This window comes from Talpa europaea (assembly GCF_964194135.1).
Source record: "Talpa europaea genome assembly, chromosome: 11".
Taxonomy (NCBI): Eukaryota; Metazoa; Chordata; class Mammalia; order Eulipotyphla; family Talpidae; genus Talpa; species Talpa europaea.
In genome coordinates, this window is record NC_140078.1 from 31,112,367 (window position 1) to 31,135,839 (window position 23,473).

At 37.1% G+C, this 23,473-nt stretch overlaps 1 protein-coding gene across 4 annotated transcripts in view; it reads left to right on the forward strand.

Annotated features, from left to right (window-relative positions):
- MACROD2 (mono-ADP ribosylhydrolase 2) overlaps window positions 1-23,473 on the forward strand; it is a gene marked incomplete at both ends in the record, with an annotated part of 1,814,301 nt that overhangs the window by 556,710 nt on the left and 1,234,118 nt on the right. For all 4 annotated transcript variants that reach the window (XM_084247233.1, XM_084247234.1, XM_084247235.1 and 1 more), the window contains one exon: window positions 20,226-20,342. In XM_084247233.1, coding sequence (XP_084103359.1) covers window positions 20,226-20,342 — 117 coding nt within the window. The remainder of the gene's footprint in view (window positions 1-20,225; window positions 20,343-23,473) is intronic.

The window sequence follows — 23,473 nt, forward strand, 5'->3', positions numbered from 1 at the left end:
TAAGACTATTTCCATAACTTACCTATTGTAAATAGTGCTACAATAAACATAGGAGTACACATCTCCTTTAAGGTTAGTATTTTTGTATTCCTTGGGTAAATAACTAGGAGTAGGATTGCTGAGTCATAAGATTGATCCATTTTTAATATTTTGAGAAATCTCCATAATGCTTTCATAAGTGCTAGAACAGTGTACAAAGTTTCCTTTTTCTTCATATCCTTGACAACATTTGTTGTTTCTGGTCTTTGATGTGGTCCATTCTTGCAGATGTAAGATTATATCGCATTGTAGTTTTGACTTGTATTTCCCTTATGATAAGTGATGATGAGCATTTTATTCTTTATATGCCAGTTGGCCATCTATGTGTCTTTTTTGGAGAGGTGTTTATTTAGTTCTGCCTGCTTTTTGATTGGGTTAGTTGCTTATTTTTATATTGAGTTGCATGAGTTCTTTATATATTTTGGATATCAGTCATTTGTCAGATGTTTTATGTGTAAATATTTTCTCCTATTCAGTAGTGTCTGTTTGTTTCACTGGTAGTTTCTTTTACTGTGCAGAAGTTTTTAGTTTGATGTAACCCCATTTGTTTATATTTGCTTTTGCTTCTCTTGCTATGGGAGATGAATTCCCAAAGATGTTTCTGAAGCCAATATCCTGAAGTATTTTACCTATTTTTCCTTCAACGTACTTTATAGTTTGGGATCTTATATACATGTCTTTAATCTATTTTGAGTTAACTTTTGTGTAAGGTATGAAATAGTGATCTCGCTTCATTATTTTGCATGTGACTGTCCAGTTTTCCCCAACATCATTTATTATTTTCCCCAACATCATTTCTCCACTATATACTATTGGCTTCTTTGTCATAGATTAACTGTCCATAGATGTGTGGATTTATTTCTGGGCTCTCAATTCTAGTCCATTGGTCTTTGCCTCTGTTTTTGTTCTAGTAGATGTCTATTTTTTTTGATTGTTTAAATATTTTTAATTTTTAAAATTTTTACATCATTGTTCATTTTTAAACAATATTTGCTTCCCCCCACCCCCTCAGCTGCAGTCCCCTTAGAGTTTCCTTCACCAATGCACCTGTGCACCATCATCTCAGTCCCCTGTGCTCCTCCCTCCCTCCCTCTGATCCCTCTCCCTCCTCCTCCCCTGCAGGATGTCTCTGATTTATAATTGTCTGTTTTTGCTTTGCTATGCTTTGTACTGTTGTTATTTTTTTTACACTGATGTCTTATTTGGTTCCCCTATATTCCTGCTATAAGTGATACCATGCAATATTTTTCTTTTTCCTTCTGGCTTATTTCACTGAGCATATTTCCTTCTAGCTCCATCCATGTTGCTGCGAATGGCATGAGTTTATTAGATGTCTACTTTTAATGGTCAGGGCTTTCAAAAAGAGAGATGCCAAGTCTGTTGGCAAAGAAGTTTAAAAATAATATTAAAAAGAAATAATTGTTAATAGTTATTATTCTAGTAAGAAACATCTTTATATATCATATAGGCTTTAAATACATTTGTGTTGAATTGGATTCTGACCCAGAGAACAAAAGGAGATATCCCAGTGGCAACTGGAAAAATTCAAATAGGATGGTAGTGTAATACTAATATCATTTCCTAACTTGAATATTTGTCAAATGGTTATAGGGCAGCAGTATTTGCTTTAGGGGAATAAAGACTGGAGTGTTTAGTAATTATTTATTATTAGGTTTGCACCTTGCTGTCAATTAAAAGATTGAATGAAAATGAGAATAGGTGTATGTGTATAAGACATATATAACATTTTATATATTTTACATAGCATAATTAATACATGAGATATGTATATTTGTATACATACATGTAAATGGGAATATTTTGTAATATTATACATATGTATTATGATGAATATATATATATAGAGAGAGAGACACACATAAGTGCAGTAATATATACATATTTTGAAATATTTATTTATTTTATTTATTTATACAAGCACTGGGTACAGTCAGAAGCGCGGGAGGGTGAGAGAGTTCACCAGAGCCAGAGTGGGGAACAGAACAGACAGACTGACAAAAGTACACTGCTGAGGGGAGCAGTGGGTGTGGCAGGAGAGGTGGGCGCCATGTGGGACCCTCACCCGGCAGCTGGCTGGGGATCGAACCGGCGCTGCAGAGGCTGTGGGCAGGTTTGCAGCCCAGCGTTCAACTGCTGCACCACCAGGGAGGCCCAGCGCAGTAAAATATTAATAGTGAGGAAGGTGGATGAAGATTATGTAGGAGTTCTTTATACTAGTTTTGTAAAATTTCCTTAAGTTTGCAATTATTTTGAAAATGACTAACAATTGACCCTTGAATAATACAGGGGTTAAAGGCACCAATCCCCATGCAGTGAAAAATTCCTCTGTAAAGTATACCAAGTCCTTGAAATACATGGGTTCACATCTGCAGATTCAGTAGTTGGTTGAATCAATGAATGGGAAACAACAGATTTAAAAAAAAATACACATGTAAATGAATCTGTGTAGTTCTAAGTCTTGTTAGAGTCAAATATATTTTAAAAGACCACATGGTATACAGGTATCCTTTGTTTTTCAAAAGTTCAGGTTATACCACTTCATATTTATGAAAGACTTACTTTAGTATTGCCAGTGGCCAAATCTTAAAAGAGTTTTTGCTTTTACAACGAAAGGTAAAAAGTCAAATTTCTTTCTGCTTAAATTAATGGCAATTGCTTCTTTGTGCTATGCCATTTTGGCTTATGAAAGTTTTACAGGAATATTCTACTTTAGGATAGAAGAGTAAACCTGCATAGTTATTCATTTATTGCTGCAGTGTTTCTGCGTGGTATTTAGTGTGATTTTTTTTTTTATGTCATGGCATTTAGTCTTAGCAATTTTTACAAATGTTTGGTTGTGAAGTTTTGAGTAGACAATTTAATTTTGACTTTGAATAAGGAAGCTCCAGAAGAATTTTTTTCTTTTCTCTAGCTCTTTGTATTTTATGCCCATTAACAGGAAATGGATAACTGACTATTTTTATCAATGCATTGACTCTTTAGTTATAATGCTTGTGAGTTTTTATTCTGGAGTATCTATTTTAGTTTCAAAATCTAATTAGGTACTTTATTGCATGTAGCATTGTCTTTTATTTTCTACTGTCGGACAACACATTTTACTTTCTAAATTTTGCTGTTCTGTTACTGAGGGCAAGAATTAGATAATTGTTAGTTTCATAAGAATTACAATAGATGAAAGAGAAAACATTGTATTTTCTTTCATGTTTATCAAATACCAGGGTTCTGGCTCATAAATCAGGAAGAGCACAGAAAGATACAACTGGAGTCCTTCCTAGTTCCACTGTAACAGCCAAAATCCTGACATTCAGGCATATTTACGAGACCCGTGTTTCAGTGAGCCCTTATGTGCTTTGAGTGGGCTGAAAAGAATGTGAAATAATTACACATGACATCTTTTTCAGAAGGCTGGATAAGAAACATGGTATCCTCCTTCAAAAAGAAAATCATCTTTGCTTGTACCATTTTTTTTCCTTTTGGTTAGACATACAATAACATTGCAAGATTTATTTTGCAAGTGTTATAGACTGTTAACACATTCTAGTTTGGGAGTTGAGATTTGCTTTACTACTACAGAATTGTGGTATCTGCAAGATGCATATTCCTGACTTGGGACTGAAGTCAGCTCTTCACCCTTTAGATTCCTCTCTATATCATTACAATTGCAAAAGCACCCCTGATATTAGAAAAAAAAATGATTATGTTAATGGCAATTATAGGACCCACTTTTCAATGAGAACCTAGCATCTCTTAAGTGTGTATAGTCTTTTTTTTTAAGATTTATTTATTTATACATACAAAAGCTGGGGTGCAGACCATAGGTATAGGGGTGAGAGGATTCACCAGAGACAGTGTGGGTAACAGAACAGGTGGATCTACTGAAATACATTGCTGAAGGAAACAGCAGGCAAGATAGAGATGTCTGCTGCTCCATATGGATCACCTCCCTGGCTGGGAATTGAACTCTTGCTGCAGGGGCTGTTGATCAGTTCATAGTGCTGAGACTTAACCCCTTGTGCCACCAGGGAGGCCCCAGTGCCTTATATTCTTGATCCAAGCTAATCTTCAAAATTAGCCTTAAAAACATGAATTATTATTTCCATATTCAAATAAGGAAGCAGGATCAAAGGCACTAAGCAGCTCACGTAGCATCCCCAATAGTAGAAGGAGCGAAATTGCCCCATTCTGATTCTGAACCTGTGTCTTTTTCACAAAACCTACCCAGAGCCAGAGGGATAACATAGTTAATGACGTGACTGAAAGAAGTTATATAAATTACATAAAGATGGCATTAAAAATTCAATCTAATGGCAGATTTACTACCTGCTCAGTGGTACTTGCTAGTTATATTAGGAGTTTTTGTTAAAGGTGTGAATAAATGAGATAATAGAAGAGTAACTTATGGATTAGCATCTTACTGGTCTCGGTGACCAGAATTAATTGTTTGGATAGTGATAAATTACCAGTGAAGACTTGAAGAAAAATTTTATTTTTTTAGTTGCAGTATGAATGAAGAGATGGAGGATGTGGAAAGGCTTCTGGAGTATTAGGGACAATTTTTAAAAGCCCTGACCTTATTAATTACATTTTTATGCATCCATATAATTAAAAAATGGACAAATAAAAATAGTGATTACCTTCTTTCTTCTATTGCACTTTCCAATTAGTTTTATGTTTCCTTTTTTCCTTAGTTGAAAATACTTTGTTTCCAGAGATATATACCTGCTGAGTTTATTATATTACTAAAGTCTTTTTAAAGTGTGTTTTTTTTTTCTTTGTCAAACCATTTTTAACTTAATTTTAGCCATACTGGAACCATTTTTTAAATTTTTTTAAAGATTTATTTATTTATACAAGAACTGGGGTACAGTCAGAGGTGTGGAAGGGTAAGATAATTCACTAGAGAGAGGGGGGAGATGAACAGGCAGATGGACCAAAGACAGTGCTGAGGGGAGCATTTGGCGAGACAGGAGAGGTCTGCCACGCCATGTGGGTTTCTCCTTGGCCAGCTGGGAATCAAACCCGTGCTACAGAGACTGCAGACAGCTTCACAGCACAGCGCTCAACCTGCTGCACCACAGGGGAGGCCCCATACTGGAACCATTTTTATGCATCTTAATTAGTTTATTAGAATTTAGTTTTCTCCAGCCACCTTTCCTAGCATAATTAATTTACATATATACCCACGTTTTTTATTTTTAATTATTTTTATTTTATCATTAAATTTTATTTTCTGATTTTATATAATTTTAATATATTTCATATATTTTTTACATCATTTTTAATTTTTGCACAATGTATGCATTTTCATCTTGGTTATATACCTACCTTTTGAATTTAGTTTTCTCCCAGTCATTATGTCTGGTCATCAAGTTCCTTAAGGTACTTTTATCTCCCCATTCAAAAATACTTCCATTTACATTCTCTCTGAATTATGAGATATCATGCACTTCATATGAATTTAGAGGCACCAGCCCTGTGGTTATAAGCTATTTTTTTCCTCATCAATTCTAATATTCATTTCAACAGAAACTATTAAATATGCTGCTATGTTATTTCCTGAAAGGAGATATACCCTAATAAATGTGCTTTTTAAAAAATATGGATTCCTTTTCTACAGTGTCAAAATTAAAGCTTTCCATGAACACAGTCCATGATTTGCCTTCCAACGTACTGTCAAGATCCCTGCTTTCTAATACACTGGTATAATGAAACAATGGTGTTCTAACTGCATTTATACTCATTTTTGTTTTCACAAAATTTAGAGCAGGATAAATTCCCAAATAGTAACTTTCTCCTGATATTTCTCCTGTATATAATTATCTAACAGATACCATGCATAAATATAATCAGTATTTTTTTCTTAACCTAATTCTAAACTAGTTTTTGAAACCGTTCTAGAAAGAAAGCTTATAAAGATGTTGGGACTGTACATGAACTTTGACCTTTGACTCCAGTGCAGCTAGTTGTCCTCCCCATCCATCATGTACCTTCCATAGTACTGAGTCATTGCAGAATATTTTTGAACAGACTCTTGTGTTTCCAGGCTTTGTTTCATTTGCATACTTAAGGACACTGAAGTATTTTAAAAGTTTATTTTTTAAAGAAAAAGGCTTTAAAGTGATATGTTAAGTCCAAACACCATGTAATTTAGTTCTTTTTCATTTTCTCTTGAGTCTTCTCTCTTAATATTTCAGTTCTTGAGATTTCATGTGATACACTGGATACTAATTACTTAAGTGTTGTGCAGATGGTCGAGGGATAACATGTTTTCTTAGTGGGTTCTTTAAAAATCATAGCTGCAGAGTCAGGATTGCTCTTGTTTTATCCTGACCAGGATGGTGGATTTAATAGGATCCCTGGAGCTTTTCATCACATTATATAACTCTTTGTGTGATGGTCAGTTTTGAGCCCACATTTTGTGACCTGACTTTCAACTTGTAAGAACTGCTATAAGGGTAGTGAAGAATTGAGGGCCACTGGATAGTTCTGTTGTTTGCCAATTGGGAAAACATAGTCATGCATGAAAACTTCTAAAAAGATCCAGACTTGTGCTCTTTAGAACAGAACTGAGTCAGAGTGATCCCTGGAAACATCTTTACCTGCTTAAAGTAATGTGACTGGAATGCCTTATCATAATGTAATCTGTGTTGCCTTGCTCCACAGTAACAGTGTCTCTATCTCTTGCCACCATTCATTCCCTGAGGGAAACTGTTATCACATCAATGGTGCTCCCTTCTCAGTTAGCTTATATTGCTCTGCAGCACTCCTGCAGAAAGTACCATGTCTCCTAAATGTTCTCCTCAGACCCAGTGTGTGGTATTTAAATTAAGGTAGCTCAGACATGTCTGAAAGGAACTGAAGTATTGCATACAGCCTTGCCAATCCACTGATTAAAATTCTTGCCAAGTGTTACATTATGCACAGCTTCCTTATTTTGGCTGTAAATTTCATTGCATATTTTTCCAGGATGAGAAAGTTTGTACTTTTTATTTCATAAGCCCACATAATAAACACAGCTTTCTTTAAAACCATTTGAGGTGTTGGATCCCTGTGCTATGTGAATATAGGGCTCCTTTGTGGAGGAAAGCACACGTGGCTCATTTTAACTTCTTCTACCAGCATTTTAGATGGGACAAAATGGTTCCACTGGGGACAAAGAAAATAGACATTTTGATGAGCTGCAGCACTATTCAAGCCACCACTTTATCCTCTCTGAAGTCTTTTCTATGAAGTTCAAGAATGAACAAAACTTCCATTATGGACTCAGAGAAACCCATTTACCCCTCATCCACAAATACCACCACCGTTTTTTGCCCGGAATTTTTATTTTTAATGAGCTTTTGAATTGAAAGTTCTCACCATATAGGCCCTTCCCTAGCAGGAAACTTTGTGGATTTTTCTTCACATTAAGATGTCATTCTAGGGAAAAAACCCAGTGTCTTAGAGATGGAGTAAATAGGTTGAGAGGGAGCTTTTTATGAAATACAGGAAGAAAGTAGGCCATTTCTAAAAATAAGTCTTTAATAAGTAAAATCAGCTTCTTTAAAAAGAAGAAAATGCCCGAAAGAAATAATAATTTTAGTACTTGTGATAATGATCAAGATACTTTTCCTCCTATCTCTTTTTGAAAATAAATGAGAACAGAAACTTGATGTTTGGATTGGGACAATAACTGCCATTTTCATGTGAGGACTTAGGAAAAAAGTTTTGTTTTTTTTTTAATATCTCTTCCCCACTTCCACTGATATACTAAGTCATTAGTCCTTTATAAGTGCTGGAAAGCAGAATAAGCAGCAAAGGATTTGCCAAAACAAGGGTTTCATGTGCGTTAAGAGTTTATGGTTTTTTCAAATACATACATGTAGATAGGCTTTTATCTTTTTTTTTAGACACCCAGGTAAAAATTCAAAGACTACTTTTTCCTTTTGAAAAATTTTAATTCCTTAACATCTCACCCAAAACTGTTAATATTTCTTTGAAAAGGTGAAATATGAGCCGTAAAGTGACATATTTACTTCCCTGAAGGAAGAAAATGAAGAGAAAATATTCTATAACATGAATGAAGTTTAAAGGCTACATTCCCTGAAGAAAAATTGCCTTTCCGTATAGGTCTTATTTTCTCATCAAACAAGTGAGATTGTCTCAGAGGCCCTGATAATATTGACCCACACCATCCCTAGATTTGAACTTGTGTCCCCTGTCACTGGGAAGTTTCTGATGGAAGGGGAGTTATTATTTCAATTTTTGGAAAGAGAGAAAATTCTCTCCCTTTGCATTTCTTCTGGTCTCTATTTAGAAGATTATTAGAACCACTTTTTAGAAGACAGTCCATTATAGCCCCTCTGAAAATAGTTACTATTTATTCATAAGGTCAAAATATCCAATAATGTTTAGATTTTGTTAACATCATATTTGAAGGTGATTTTTGAGTAACAGATATTCTGCCAACATCAGATTACGACCTGCTTCCTCATATTTCCTTGACAAGGGTCTCTGGCTGGAGGAAAGAGGAAGACCTTGAAGAAAAATGGAGTCATGTATTTTTTTTTTTCTTCCCAAGCAAACTTGCCAAATTTACAAAAAAAATTGTGATACTGAGTTGTTGAACTTACTCAGCGTTGAGCCACCAACTAACTTATCCTTCACCTGGAAATCCTTATCATCTCTGACAGCAAATTTACCCTCATTTGGATTATCTATGTGAACCTCAAGAGACATATGTTCTTCTCTAGATCTTTTATTAACATCTACCTTCAGTAAACGCAACCTTAGCGCTGATGGAAATGTCTCTTTCTGGTGAAAGCTGATGAAAATAAGTTATCTTAAGATCTCATAGCTGGGCCTTCCTGGTGGCACAGGTGGTTGAGCGCCGCACTGTGAAGCTGTCCGCAGCCTCTGCAGCGCAGGTTCAATCCTGGCCAGGCGGCGAGAATCCCACATGGCGCAGCAGACCTCTCCTGTCTCGCCTGCTGCTCCTCTCAGCAGTGTATTTTGTCAGTTTGCCTGTTCTGTTCCCCGCTCTGTCTCTGGTGAATCCTCTCACCCTGCTGACTCTGTGGCCTGTACCCCAGTTCTTGAAGAAATAAATCTTTTTTTAAAAAAAGATCTCATGGCTGCCAGACTGGCACATTTTAGGTTCTCCTAGTTGTCATTTCTTATTTAATGGTCTCATCAATAGTGACCTGGTCCCTCAATGAATGCTTGGGAGTTTTGCCTACTGTAGTTTTCCCTTTCCAGTGTTTTGTTGGCTCAGAATTTCTTAGTAATCACTATTTTTGGAATAATCTAAAAAGAAATGTTCCTCCTCCAGAACATCAAGGAACATGTCTCAACTAAATTAAAATATATTCCCACAACATTTAGAAAAGGCATTGGGCACCAAGTTACAGAACCCCATCTTCACCCTAACTTGTACTTACACAAGACATGTGTTTATTAACAACAACAACAACAAAAAAAACCTGGGCCTCCCCAGTGGCACAGCAGTTGAGCACTGGACTGCAAAGCTGCTTACAGCCTCTGCTGCGTCGGTTCGATGCCAGCTGATGAGGGTCCCACGTGGCGCACAGACCTCTCCTGGCATGCCCGCTGCTCCCCTCAGCAGTGTACTTCGGCAATCTGCCTGTTCTGCTCCCCACTCTGGCTCTGGTGAATTCTCTCACCCTCCCATGCTTCTGACTATACCCAGTGCTTGTATAAATAAATTAATCTTTAAAAAAAAAACAAACCTGTTTCTGTCATATAATGAGATGAATAAAGTGACACTTATACAAATAACCTGAGCCCAATACTGGAGTGTAGTCTTTGTGCCCATGCTCATGAGATGGCAGCTGAAGTCTGACAGTCTGGCTTTATGGTCATTCAGGGAAATGTAAGAATGGAAAAGCCAAATAATAATAATTATTAAGCAGTTTCGCACTGTTAGTAAGCCCTCTATACTGTACTTTTCTGGAATTCTAACCAGTGATACCTGCTTACATCTAAGTATTGCTCATATCATTTATGTCTTTGAAAGAGATGCTGGTAAATATAAATTTTAGTTGGCCATATTGCCACCTCACTCAATACAGAGATTCTGTTAGTATTGAAAATAAGAATTCATAGTGGGTACAAAACCAATAATCAACGCCAGTGTGAGATTTTCTTTGATCTATATGTGGAAGGAGATGCATGTATTAGGTCTTAAAGCAATTTACCATGAAATTAACACCAATTAAACATATCATTATTATAATCTGAGTAGGATTTTAATCAACTTGATTTTCTTACTCTCAGACTTAATGATGAAATAGATTATATTAATTTATATTTTTTCTAAGAATAATTTTGGCAGCTCAATTGTGCCTACATATGAGAAATAGTCTCTTATCCTTAATTGGGAATTCAAGTTCAACAGAAAAATAGAAATTGTGTCTTGGGTATCTGTATACTTTATTAAATCTTAGATTCAAGGAAATAGAAGTGTCTGTTGATTTTTAAAGATCAGTTCCTAAAATTGTAGACTGGCGATCAAAACAGATATGTGAAAACTGTTCCAGATTTCTGAGTTAAGAAATGTGTAAATGTTTATTCTATTACATTTACCTTCTTCTTCTGGGATCATGGCCCAAATCTATTGTCAAACTGACCAGTAAGATCAGTAAGTTCATAACAAAAGTTAATTTTTAAGTCAGCCTCAGGCAGTTTCAAATAGCTAAATTCCTTGTATCTGTGAAGCTTCAAGATGTGAATCTCTGTGTGATTGTAATTGTTTTTTCTCACAGATATTTCTTTTTCTCCCTGAAGGGAACACTGATGCTATTCAGTGCCTGACACATAAATCTGTCATGCATACTATAGGTGACCTCTAATGGAATCAAATTTTCACCTGATTACTTCAGCTGTATTGTTTTTCTTCCCCTCAAGAGTTTAGGACAGCTCTTCAACCTTATTCTATTGTATCTTCACTTAAGAGTGGATTATTGCTTCTTTTCTTTTCTGATGATGATGGCTAAGTGTATCTCTTAGCTCTTTCACATGACAAACCATTCTCGTTGCTTTGTGGTTTAAAACTACAACTATTTATATAATTCATAATCCTTTGCATTTATCACAAGTTGGACAGTTATCATATTAACTGTGTTCTATTGTGTGGTTGTGGTCAATTGACAGGAAAGGTGAATGCTGGCTAGTCTAGAATGGCCTCACCGCAGATAGATTTTCTCTATTCAATGTGGTATCTTATCCTTCAGCAGGCTGACCTAGGATTGTTACATGGACCTAAGCAAGGTTCCTAGATAGTGAGCAGAAGAGTGAAAAGCATAATGAGGCTGAGGGCTAGAATTGGCAGAATCATTTCTGCCTTATTCTATTGCCAAATCAAGTTACAGGACTGAGTCTAGATTCAAAGGTTAGGGGCACAGAATTCACATTGTGATGGAAGGAACTGTAGAGTCACATTGCCAATGGTATGGATACAAAGATGGGAATAATTATTGCAATTTATGTAAAGCAGTTGCTATAAGAGAAATATTTATCACACTAAGATTCTTTGTGCACATATGCTGACATGCAAATATTAAATACTGCACAAAATACTCAATTCTCATAAGAACTTTAAAAGATACGTACTAAGATTATACGCAATATACACACAGACACTTTACATGACAAAGACTGACAGTTTGATTCTAAAGGCCCCTTAATCATCATGTCTGTAGACTCCAATTTTATATTTGTGCACCAAGTTTCTTAGTACAAATTTTTTGATCACGCACCTATATGTATGTGTGTTTATTTTTAAATTATATGTACATACTGCCACTATAAAAGTTAAACATTAGTACACTTGAAAATTATCTGCTTAAAGTGATAGTGAAGGCAAAGATGAACAGCTGGGACTACATCAAATTAAAGAGCTTTTGCACAGCAAAAGAGACAATAACAAAAACAAAGAGAAACCCCACCAACTGGGAGAACATTTTTGCACCCAACACTAATGATAAAGGACTGATCACAAAAATCTGCAAAGAGCTGATGAGACTCAACAACAACAAAGAAAATAATCCAGTCAAAAAATGGGCAGAAGAGCTTAAAAGAAACTTCTCTGAAGAGGAAATGCAAATGGCCAACAGGCATATGAAAAAATGTTCAACATCACTTGTCATCAGGGAAATGCAAATCAAAACTACCATGAGATACCATCTTACACCAGTGAGAATGGCACATATTAAAAAAACTAGCAACAACAAATGTTGGCGAGGGTGTGGAGAAAAAGGAACTCTTCTGCACTGTTGGTGGGAGTGCAAACTGGTCCAACCACTGTGGAAAGCTGTGTGGAGATTTCTGGACCTACTAAACATAGAGCTTCCATATGATCCAGCAATCCCACTCCTAGGTATTTACCCAAAGGACACAGAAACATCAATTCCAAAGAACACCTGCACCCCTATGTTTATAGCAGCACTGTTTACAATAGCTAAGCTTTGGAAACAACCCAAATGCCCAAAAATAGATGACTGGATCAAGAAGATGTGGTCCATATATACCATGGAATATTACTCAGCATTCAAAAAAGATAAACACATGCAATTTGCAGCAACATGGATGGCGCTGAAAGGGATCATGCTCAGCGAAATAAGCCAAAAAGAAAAAGAAAAATACCGGATGGTCTCACTCATAGCAGGAATCTAGAAAACTTAAATAAGGGACCAGGAAAATGAATAACTATAAGATAGTGAAAATCAAAATCAACAAAAAACTATGAACCAGAGACACTTTTAGGGGGGCGGGAGCGGAGGGATTGGGGTCAGAATGGGGGGGCTGCAATTGTATGGGGAATATAACAAAAAAATTTATTTAAAAAAAAAAAAAAAAAGTTAAGTTGATTACTTTAAAATTCTTACAAGAAAAAAAAAAAAATAAAAATCACAATTGTTTGTTCCCTGGTAAAAAAAAAAAAAGAAAATTATCTGCTTAAGATAAAAATTATAAATATTAATAAAAGTTTAATATGATTCCATCACCCATGTGAATGTCTTGTGGCCTTGCTTTGTAGACAAGGCACAAAAGACCTCTTTATATCCAAGGCATCTCATGATTACTATATCTATCTATTAGAGAAGCAGCATTTAATCAAACTTCTACTTAGCATTAGAGTTCAGTTCTAGTTTAAGTTAACATTTCCTGCTTTAAATGCACACTGTTAAGAGCAGGGGCTTTTTGGATATTTGATTAGGATTTGTGGGAGAATATGGCTTAAATTAAATATAAGGTGATCTTCTGATTTATGAGTCAGGATTCATGATTTTGTGTATCCAGTGAATGCTCACATTACCATATACTCAACTAACCATCACTCTCTAGAACATTATCAAGAAAGCAAGATAGAACAAAGGAGTAATTCTCAAAGTTCTCAACTGGTGATGTGCATCTGCATTTTCTGTGGAATTTATTAAATACAGATTCCAGATTGCATTGTTAAAGAGACTGATCCTACAGATTTTAGGTTGAGTCTAGGGATCTTTATTTTTATCAAGCTTCCTGCATATAACCACACTTTGAGAGCCATAAAAGTTGAATTTATATCTGCCACTTAACAGGTGGATTACCTTGGACATCTGTTGTTAAAATTGCTGAGTTTCTTCAGCTATAAAGTGCAAAAAAGTAATAAAGTCCAAGACCATCTTGAAAAATTGTTTTGAGAATTAAATATGTGCTAATTTTTCCAAAATTTATGTGGTAATATAATAAAAATAACACTTTAATATGTGACGTACCAAAAAGTTTATCAATCTATTAAAAGACATATTCTCCATACTAAGATATTCTGTATATTGTCAGTTGCCTTTTATTTCAGTGAAAACATGGTTTTGAATTTTCCTATCCTGTTGTCTGGCTCCCTAGGGGAAGAACCATGGCCTGCTTCTTTATACTAATAGAAGTAGGAGAGAGTGGGGGTTAAGAACATAGACTTTAAGTTCATTCAGATAAACATAAGCTCTGACTTGAGCTCTTATGTGATCTTGCACTGATTATTTAACTTCCATTACTTTGTCATCCTAATAAATCCTATCTGTAAAAGTTTTCATGCTTGATTAAATAGAATAGCATAATCAACATTTATTGCATTCTTGCTATTTACCAGGCAGTACTCAGAGTGCTTGTCATGTAATAACTAATTTACTCACAAAAACCTTATGATTTTGATTAGAACTCCTGTTAAATAGATGCCTGTTAAATAGATGACAAAATCAAAACATTAGGAGCTAAAATGGTGGCAACAGGGATTCAAATCTCTGCCTTATGACTCAAGAACTATCCTATTTCCACAACGCAACACTGTCTTTTGTAAAGTGAAAACTTACAAGTAACTTAGCACACCAAAAGGCACACAGCAAATCCTCAAAAGACGTGACGTATTATTATCATCATTATTTAATTCTCTCACAGCTTCTTGCAGAATGTTTTGTGTATGGTAGTTGTTTAATAAATTTATGTTGATTTGATTTTTGAAGAACTCTATTGTATCCTTTTGGGCTTCTAAGAGATATATTCAACAAGAGAGCCTCTTATTTTTCAGGCTAATATGATTTGTGTGACTGCTTTTAGATTAAGTTACTGTCTTTTATTTACAAAAGAAGATTAAATGAATACGTGCAGATCTAAGGACTTCAAATCCCCCTTGCTAAAAACTGTTTAGAAAATTGTCTTTGTAAGACAAGGAAAAGACCTCATCAGACCAGTTTCTAAAATAACTGGATTTCACTGAATGATGCTGTTAGTATTTTGCGAAACAAATGTTTATAACTCTTTTCTGGTTCTTTTATTTTTTCATTTGGTCTTACATTTACTGGTTCATGGTACCTAATGGATTCCTGTTCAGTGCTTTGTGCCTTGCTTTTTCTCAGGATCAACTTGTTCATTCATTTATAAAATTGGGAGCTTTACCCAAGGAATGCCAGACAGGCAGAATGGAATGCATGGGATAAAATAAATCTCAGGTCAGAAAAACTGATGTGGTTTCATGCCCCATCCCTTTTGTCTTTATTTTAGCTATTAAAAATAAAGGGATAAGACTGCCCTATAAAAACATTTTAAAACTAAGCCGCAATGTAATATTGACAAAGGTGAAAAATAATTCCTTCCAAGCACAAGTAAAGGCCATCTTTTTGCCCCACCCTCACACAATGTAATTCTCTAGGCTATAGTGTAAGAAAACCTAATGAAGATGGTCTAAATTCAGAAGATTGAAAGCCTGTAAATTTAGCTTTTGTTAGATAACTAGAGGAAATATGCCAACAATCAAAGGCCCTAGCCTTAGTTAACCATCTGCCTGCAAGCATTTTGGCATCACTGTCAGGATAGTAAATGACAGGTGTGTCAATCCAGCCACAAGCCTGATCTTGGGAAGAAGCTGCAGTGAGACTCCCCTTATCCTTGATGAAGAGTAGCCCTATGAGTGACCTCAGCAGTCACTGCATTGCTGACTGACCATACCACATGCCATTTCTAAGTAGTCTTTACCCTTTATCTTCTGTCAGTCTGGTTTCAATCACAAAGTAGAAAGAACAACTATTTGAACAAACAGAGCAGATTTGCTTTAGTTCCCTGAATCCTTAGCGTCCAACACGATTAAGAATTCTTACGGCATACCTAGGGGGATGAACTTATTAGCTAAGATAATATGTTCATTCCAGTAGTAAGGTATGGATTTTGCTGCATAAAATTTAAAAAATAGCAGTGATCAGGTGGAATAAAAATTACCATTCTAGTATTTACAGCAGAAGTAAATTCATTAGTCAAGGCTAACTGCTGACATAAACATCCCAAATCTCAGTGGCTTTACATAATAAAGTTTTATCTCTCACTTGATTCGCAGTCCAGTATGGAAAGTGGAGGTGAGGAGATCCCTCATCCAGGGATTTCAGTACTTTCCTCTAGTTATTGTGCTATCTCCTGGGGCATTAACATCTTATACTAGAAGGACTGTATCCAGCCTTCAAACAATGAGTTCATATGGAGGACTGTGTATAGGATTTTAAGGAATTAGATGTAGGAATAGTTATTTCACTTTTACTCATACGTCTTAAACAAAATTCAGTCTCTTGACTACAAGGGATCTGGAAAATGTTGTCTGGGTAACATGCCCAGAAAGAAAAATAAATGGACTTTGGTGAACACATTGCAGTCTAGCCCCAATAGTCTTGATAAAATCTATAGTTATTAAATTTATTTATGTAGTTTAGTTGCCTTTTTTTTTCTCCTATAGGATATATTCTTTGGTAGATAATAGATATGGACAGTCCACTGTAAAATTGTGTTCAGCAGACCTTCCCATGTACCTTTTGATCTTGAGGTTTTGTGTTTTTGGTTTTTGTTGTTGTTGTTGCTCATTAATTAGATTTGGGTAAGACTGAATACATTCTGTGTCAGCCTGGGTGTTGATCACTGGTTCTCAATTCCTTCCCACCCATTGTAGGGATGGTGGGGTGAGTGGGGAAAGTGCTGCTGTGTTGAATTTCACATCTGGCCCCCATTCACCCCGCTTTCCTTAGTCTGGCTGTAAGGGAACTTAAAGAAGTAAGTTTTCTGGCAGTCTGCATCAGACCTGAGAAAAGTAGATGAATTTTCAGGTTCTGTGAATTAGGAGGGATAACTGAACCAATAGAATTGGCATGAGTTTCTAATATAGAAGTTGATCACCAGACTTGTGAAAACAAATTTGTGGCTGTGTATTTAACTTTACTTTTTAATTTATGATTCATTGTATTTAAGTGGCCTGTTCACTTAACTCTTCCTCTGTGTTATTTTAATAAAAAGGCTACACTATTTTCCCTCCCCAATTTAATTGAATTTAATTTACCTGTATTAAGCACCTACAAAAAGTGAGATGAAGATAGCTAGGTATATACAAAAGAATAAGCCATCTTCTATGCCCTTAAGGAAGTGATGGTATAAGGGAGGAGACAAATTTTTTAATATATAAACATTTTACTGTGTAATAGCTATAAAACAATTTATAAGCATGAAAATAAAGGCACCGATCAGATTATTATAGGATAATTAAGAGGCCTGTAAAAGTTGTAAATGGGGCCTCCCCGGTGGCACAAAGGGTTAAGACGCAACTTATGAAGCTAGCTGCACCAGGGTTCCCTTTGATCCACATCCTTGCCAGCACTCATTAGTTCTAATCTTCTTGACAATAAGCATTCTAACATATGTGGAGTATATCTCATTGTGGTTTTGATTTGCTCTGCCTGATGACTAGTGATGTTGAGCACCTTTCATGTACCTGTTGGTCATTTGTATACCTTCTTTGGGACAAAAATGTCTATTCAGATTTTCTGCCCAATTTTAATTGATTTCTTTTTTTGCTGTTCGGTTGTTTGAGTTTTCTTGTTTCTTAATGTAGGTGCTTATTGCTATGTACATCTTGTTAAAACTGTTTTTGCTCTATGTTGTGATGCCATTTTCATTTGCTTCAAGATAATTTTTAAATTTCAAGTTTATTTCTTCTTACCTTCATTGTTCGGAAGAGTTTGATTGAATTTTCAAGTATTCATGAGTTTTGCTCCATTATTGACTCTAGTTTCATACTTGTTGTAGGGTCAGGAATGGACACAGTGCAGGTTTTCTGATCCCATGCAGACCGGGTAAAGGAGGAGTCAGAGTCCTCAGTGGTTTTTGCAGGTTTTTTATTGGGGTTCACCAGACACATGGCAGGCAGGGGTGCTGGGGGGGCTGGGAGGCTGGCAGTCTTCCCAGCCCCCAGCAAATCCTCACTCTATCTGGGCTTTCTGGCGTTCTCTGCTTCTGCTGCTTCTTCTCTGCTTCTCTCTCGGCTTCTCTTTCGTCTTCTGCTGCTGCTTTCTCGGCTTCTGGCGTCCCTGTGACACCGCCCTTAAAAGCACAGTCTTAGAGCAGGTGTACCCACTTCAGGTGCCCGCCATCAGGCATGCATTCAGGATCACAGGGTTCGCTCATCTATCCTGATGGCGGGAGGGCAGAAAAGCCTGATACATTTTACCTTACCCTACACTTATGTTGCCAGCAAGGCACAAAGCAGGTTTTCTATGATCCGGGCACACTAGTAATGGAGGAGTTCTGGAGCCCTTAATGGCTTTTTCAGGCTTCTAATAATCTTTCTGTACCGTCTTTAGTCCGGCAACCAGGTACAGGGCAGGCAGGGAGGCCTGGGGGCCTGGGCTTCCCAGCGCCCCAGGTGAATCTTTACTTTCTCTGGGCTCTCTGGGGTTCCCTCATGGTCATTTCGCCAGTATCCCTTGTGCTCTGCTGCACTGCTGCCACACGCCTCTGTTCTCTGCTGGCACCCTTACGTGAGTCTTTCAGCTCAGCTGTGCCCACTTTTGCATGCCCACACCATGCTCCATGTGCCGCAATCAGGCACTCACGTAAGGCCACAGGTGTTGATCATTGATACTAATAGCAGGAGGGTGGAAAAAAACCCTGATAACTTATATTTACCCAACAATACTATTGTGGTCAGATAAGTTATCAGTATGATTTATATTCTCTTGAATTCACTAAGATTTGTTTTATGGCAGAACATATGGTCTATACTAGAAGATGTGCCATGTGTGCTTGTGTAGAGTGTTTATTCTGATTTGTTGGATAGAATATTCTGTATATGTCTGTTAGGTCCATTTGGTATGTAGTGTTGTTCAAATCTTCTGTTTCCTCAGTGACACTGTGTCCTGATGATCTACCCATTTTTGAGTTGGGGATACAAAAATCCCTACTATTATTGTAAGTCTGAACAGTTCTCATCACAAGGAGAAATTAATTTTTCATACCTATTTAAGGTGATGGAACTAAGTGCGTTGTTGATCATTTAACAATATATAAAAGTCAAGCCATAATGCTGTTAAAAAACTAGTTGAGTGAAAGAAGCTGATTGCTTATGTGAAGTTTAAGGTTATATAACATGCAAAACTTAGCAATGGTCTTAGAAATCAGACAGTTCACCCAACCCCCAGGTGGTAGGATGGGAAATTGGAGAGAAAGAACAAAAGAGAACTTTTAAGGTTGATGGCAAACATTTTATATTTATACTGGGATTATGAGTATAAACATTTTAAAACTCATCAAAACTAGTAGGGTGAGTTAATCGTGCTTTTTATGCCACTAGCCTCTGTGGCTATCACCTCAGCCTTAATTGTGCTAATGCAGGAGGCGCTTAGTATCATGGGCACGGGGCGCACGTACCTAATTGTGGACATCGGGAGGATGAGCGTGCACGCATGCCTAGTTGTGCACACCTGAGTCTAAACGCCAGGGCTAGAAGGGCGGCATCACTCAGAGGATGGCTATGAGAGAACGTGTGGCAGCAGAGAGGCAAGGCCATGAGAGAACACCAGAGAGAGGCCAGAGAAAGACTAAATATTCTTGGAGGGCGAGGAGGCTTGGTTGTCTGCCTGCTTGCCTCTCAGTCCCCCTGCCCACCCTGTGCCTGGTTGCCACATTGCATTTCTCTTGAGTCGGCAGGATTCAACACACACGGGGATGGAGCCCTCAGGATAGACTCAGGGGTGGTGCACGGGTGACCCCGTAGTGCTCATTGCCGGCCTCTTCTCTGTGGGCGCCTCCAGAGTCCACGATGCAGGTGGAGAGGACTCTGCTCTTAGTGGGGAAGGCATTGTACAGATGTGGTGCCTGCTCGGAGGCAGGGCTGGGGGATGAAAGTTCCCTCACAGCTCTGCAAAGGGAGTCCAGGATAACACCGGAGGCCCCAGGGCAGCACAGGAGGTGGCCCAAATCCAGGACTGCAAGAAGGCAAAAAACAAGAGCCAAGGTCAGGAAGTTCTGAGCGGTTGTTAAAATCCTGAGCTGCTGGGGCACAGGAGGTAGATAATGTCCAGGGGCTGTGGGACAAGACCTCGTGGGGAGGAGGAGGTGGCCTGTAAGGATCAGCTGAGGCAGCAGACTCATCAGGGATAAAGTGGACCCCCATCTGTTGTTCAGAGCTCGACCAGTGGTGACACAAAGAGAAAAAACTGATAGTCCTGAACTAACAATCCCATGCAAAGGCTGCAAAACTTGGGCAGGTTGCTGTTATGTTTATGATAACTAGGGGTGTATAGGATCATTTGCACACCCCTGAAGATGAGTTCTACATATATTTCTAAAAGGCCAAACATCGGCTAACTTTTATTTCTCTCTCCTAGTGGATGGCTGTATTCACAGAGCAGCTGGTCCCTGTTTGCTGGCTGAATGCCGTAACCTCAATGGTTGTGATACTGGACATGCAAAAATCACATGTGGCTATGACCTGCCTGCAAAATGTGAGTAGTATTTTGAATACTTTTGAAATCAGATGAGCGCTCTTTCCTGTTCCATGCCTCAAGTGCACAATCGAAAGGGAATTGGTGATAGTGGAGACATTTAATTAATTGTGCTTATATTCAGATTTGATGTGGTAATACATTGTTTTCCAAATATGTCTCTTTACATATGTACGTGCATATATATATATGTACACAAATATATATGAGATGCTTAACTATAGGTGATTTTAGATCTTCGACAGAATGTCTCTGAAACAGAAAAAAAAAGCAAAATATACATTGTGTTATTTAAGTGCTCCAGAGAGACGGCTTCTAGAAATGATGCCAATTTCTCATCCCTTGTTCAGGTTTCTTGATTGTAGATGTGTTTAGAGCAAAGGAGATCAAAGTGATGTATTGTGTTTTCAGCTGCCATGTAAAGGCTGATTGGCAATTATAGCCAAGGCATCTGTCACACTTTGCTTTTAAGAAAAGCCAGTGGAATGTGCTTGTCTGTTGGTGTGAAAATGTATTTGCTTTTTGAATGCGGAATAGTCAAAATTTCCATTATATTTGAATAAAGAGAAGTATTGTATTTGATTGACCTTGTTGCTTAGTCGTTTAGCTAGCTGGATGGTTTGGAACAAAATTACTTAGAGAAGCTAGTTAAAGGCACAGGTTTTTTTAATCACATAATCTTCAGGACCTGGGGTGGGGTGCACTATTAAGGTTGGCATTAATCTGAAAATTGGGACAACAGTTTTTTATTCCATGCATTGCTTATGTGTAAGGACAGGAATGGACACGGTGCAGGTTTTCTGATCCAGCAGACCGGGTAAAGGAGGAGTCAGAGTCCTCAGTGGTTTTGCAGTGGTTTTTTATTGGGGTTCACCAGGCATAGGGCAGGCAGGGGTGCTGGGGGACCGGGAGGCTGGCAGTCCTCCCAGCCCCCAGCAAATCCTCACTATCTGGGCTTTCCGGCCTTCTCTCGGCTTCTGCTTGGCTTATCTTCTCGGCTTGTGGTGTCCCCGTGACACCGCCCTTAAAAGCCCAGTCTTAGCCCAGGTGAATCCCATCTACCTATGCCCACACCCTACTCCAGGTGCCCTGCCGCTATCAGGCATGCGTTCAGGACCACAAGGATCCATCATCTATCGTGATGGCGGGAGGGCAGAAAATCCTGACATTTTTCTTTACCCTACATTATGATACTGCCTGGATCTGATGTATATTATGAAAAACCAAAGCTAGCATATTTTTTTGTTTTTGTTTGAGCAGTGGAAAATTTGGCTAAAAATGTTACAATACATTCTGAAGGATTCTGATTGGGCTCTGTATAGCCAGGTTGTATAAGGATGAATTTCTTATGGATATGTGGGAATGGCGAGAACGTTTATTATATTTTTTTATATTTGAGGATTGATAATAAGTATTAAATGGTGTTTTTCTTTTGAACATTATAATATTGCATTTTATATTCCTCAGTTTTCCATTCCAATATTATCTGCTACATAATATTTAATTTTATTTTAATAATGACTTATTTCCCTATCTTTGTTAGTGTTTTTTATTCCTTGTGTGAAAGAATTAAATCATGGTGCCAAGCGGCCCCTCACTCCTATTTAGACTTTATATTGGTATCAAGTTAAGGACTTTGTGTACAATGGTGTACAATAGTGTTTAGAGTTGTTCTCCCTCTGACTTAGAGACTCTGAGTTATAAATGGGATTCCCCTTTCCAGGATTATATGCCTCTGTTTACAAATATTGTTAATTTTTCCTTTTTAACACCATAGTAACTTTATGCTAATTGATAGCTCCTTGACAACAAGATTATTGATAATTTTCCAATTTGTGTCTGTCCTAAATCGAGAGGAGGCCTGGTGTTAATTCTTTCACTATTTATTTCTTACATTGAGACACAGGTCAGAAATTTTCAACCTCAGATTGAGAATCACTGAGAATCATCCAGAATCACCAAATATGACCAAATAAATGGTGGCTCTAGTGTATGGATTGACAGCGTGATAATTTTGTTTAACATATTTGTTCCTGTTGACTTGTTTCTAAATAACTTAGCTTTCCTTCAATGTCAGTTTTTTTTCACAGTTATCTAAGACTTAAAAATATTAACAAGGAGATACAATAATGTCAATCACTGTGCTTAGAGAAGTCTTATGATGGTCATATCTTTGAGCTAAGTTGTAGCTTTCCTGGGTGCTGTGGGGCAAGTCTTTGTGAAAAAGATGCTAGACCTGGAAAGTCAATTCTAGTCACAAAATCTGCATGAAATAAGATGCTGAGAGTCTCACAGATAATCATTTTGCTGTATGCTGCCCACAGGGTGTGTCTAGTAAAACTTTACCTAATAGAAGAGAAATTACCAGCTAGAATGTCAGTGTCACTTCATGAAAGTCACAAACATAGATTATTTGTGAATAGGGCTTGGTATTTCTGTGTATTTAAAAAGAAGATAGGTTTATATTTTTAAAAAAACATCAGGAAACAACACAAAAATGAGAAATAATAGCTTATATTTATATGCCAGTTTATAGTATTGCATAATCCCTTATATTTAAAATTTTATAAATGTGTGTGTTCATTTTCCTTTTTCCTATCCCTGGAAGATGTTTCTTATCAATTTGGCTCACCATATCAGAATCATTAACAATTCACAGATGTGCTTTTGTAGAGAGAAAGAATGAAAAGGGAGCTCATTACATACTGTTTGGGTTATTTTTCCACTCATATTTAATAATTCTGTGACAGTTTGACAGCAGAGACTAGTTCCTATCTGTCCTATGTGACAGCAGGTTAATCATTATAGGGGTACTAAAGCCAGTCATCCAGCTACCAGTGATAATATCTTCATATATCAGCAATTTTTTTAGATACTATTTTCTAGGTTAGTGACAAACTTGGTGATTTTGGATAGGTCTTGCTTTTATGCTTGTTAAATCAATGCATTCATAAATGCTTGTATTTGCATAAATTACACTTGTAGTCCATATTCTGTAACTCATCATGATTGGTAGAATAATAATCCTCAGAGATTTAGTTAATTCTTCACTACTTGGGTATTTTGAATAATATTTTTGATGTATAATTCCAATCATTCTTTCCAAAAGCAATCTGAAGAGTGGAAAGAAT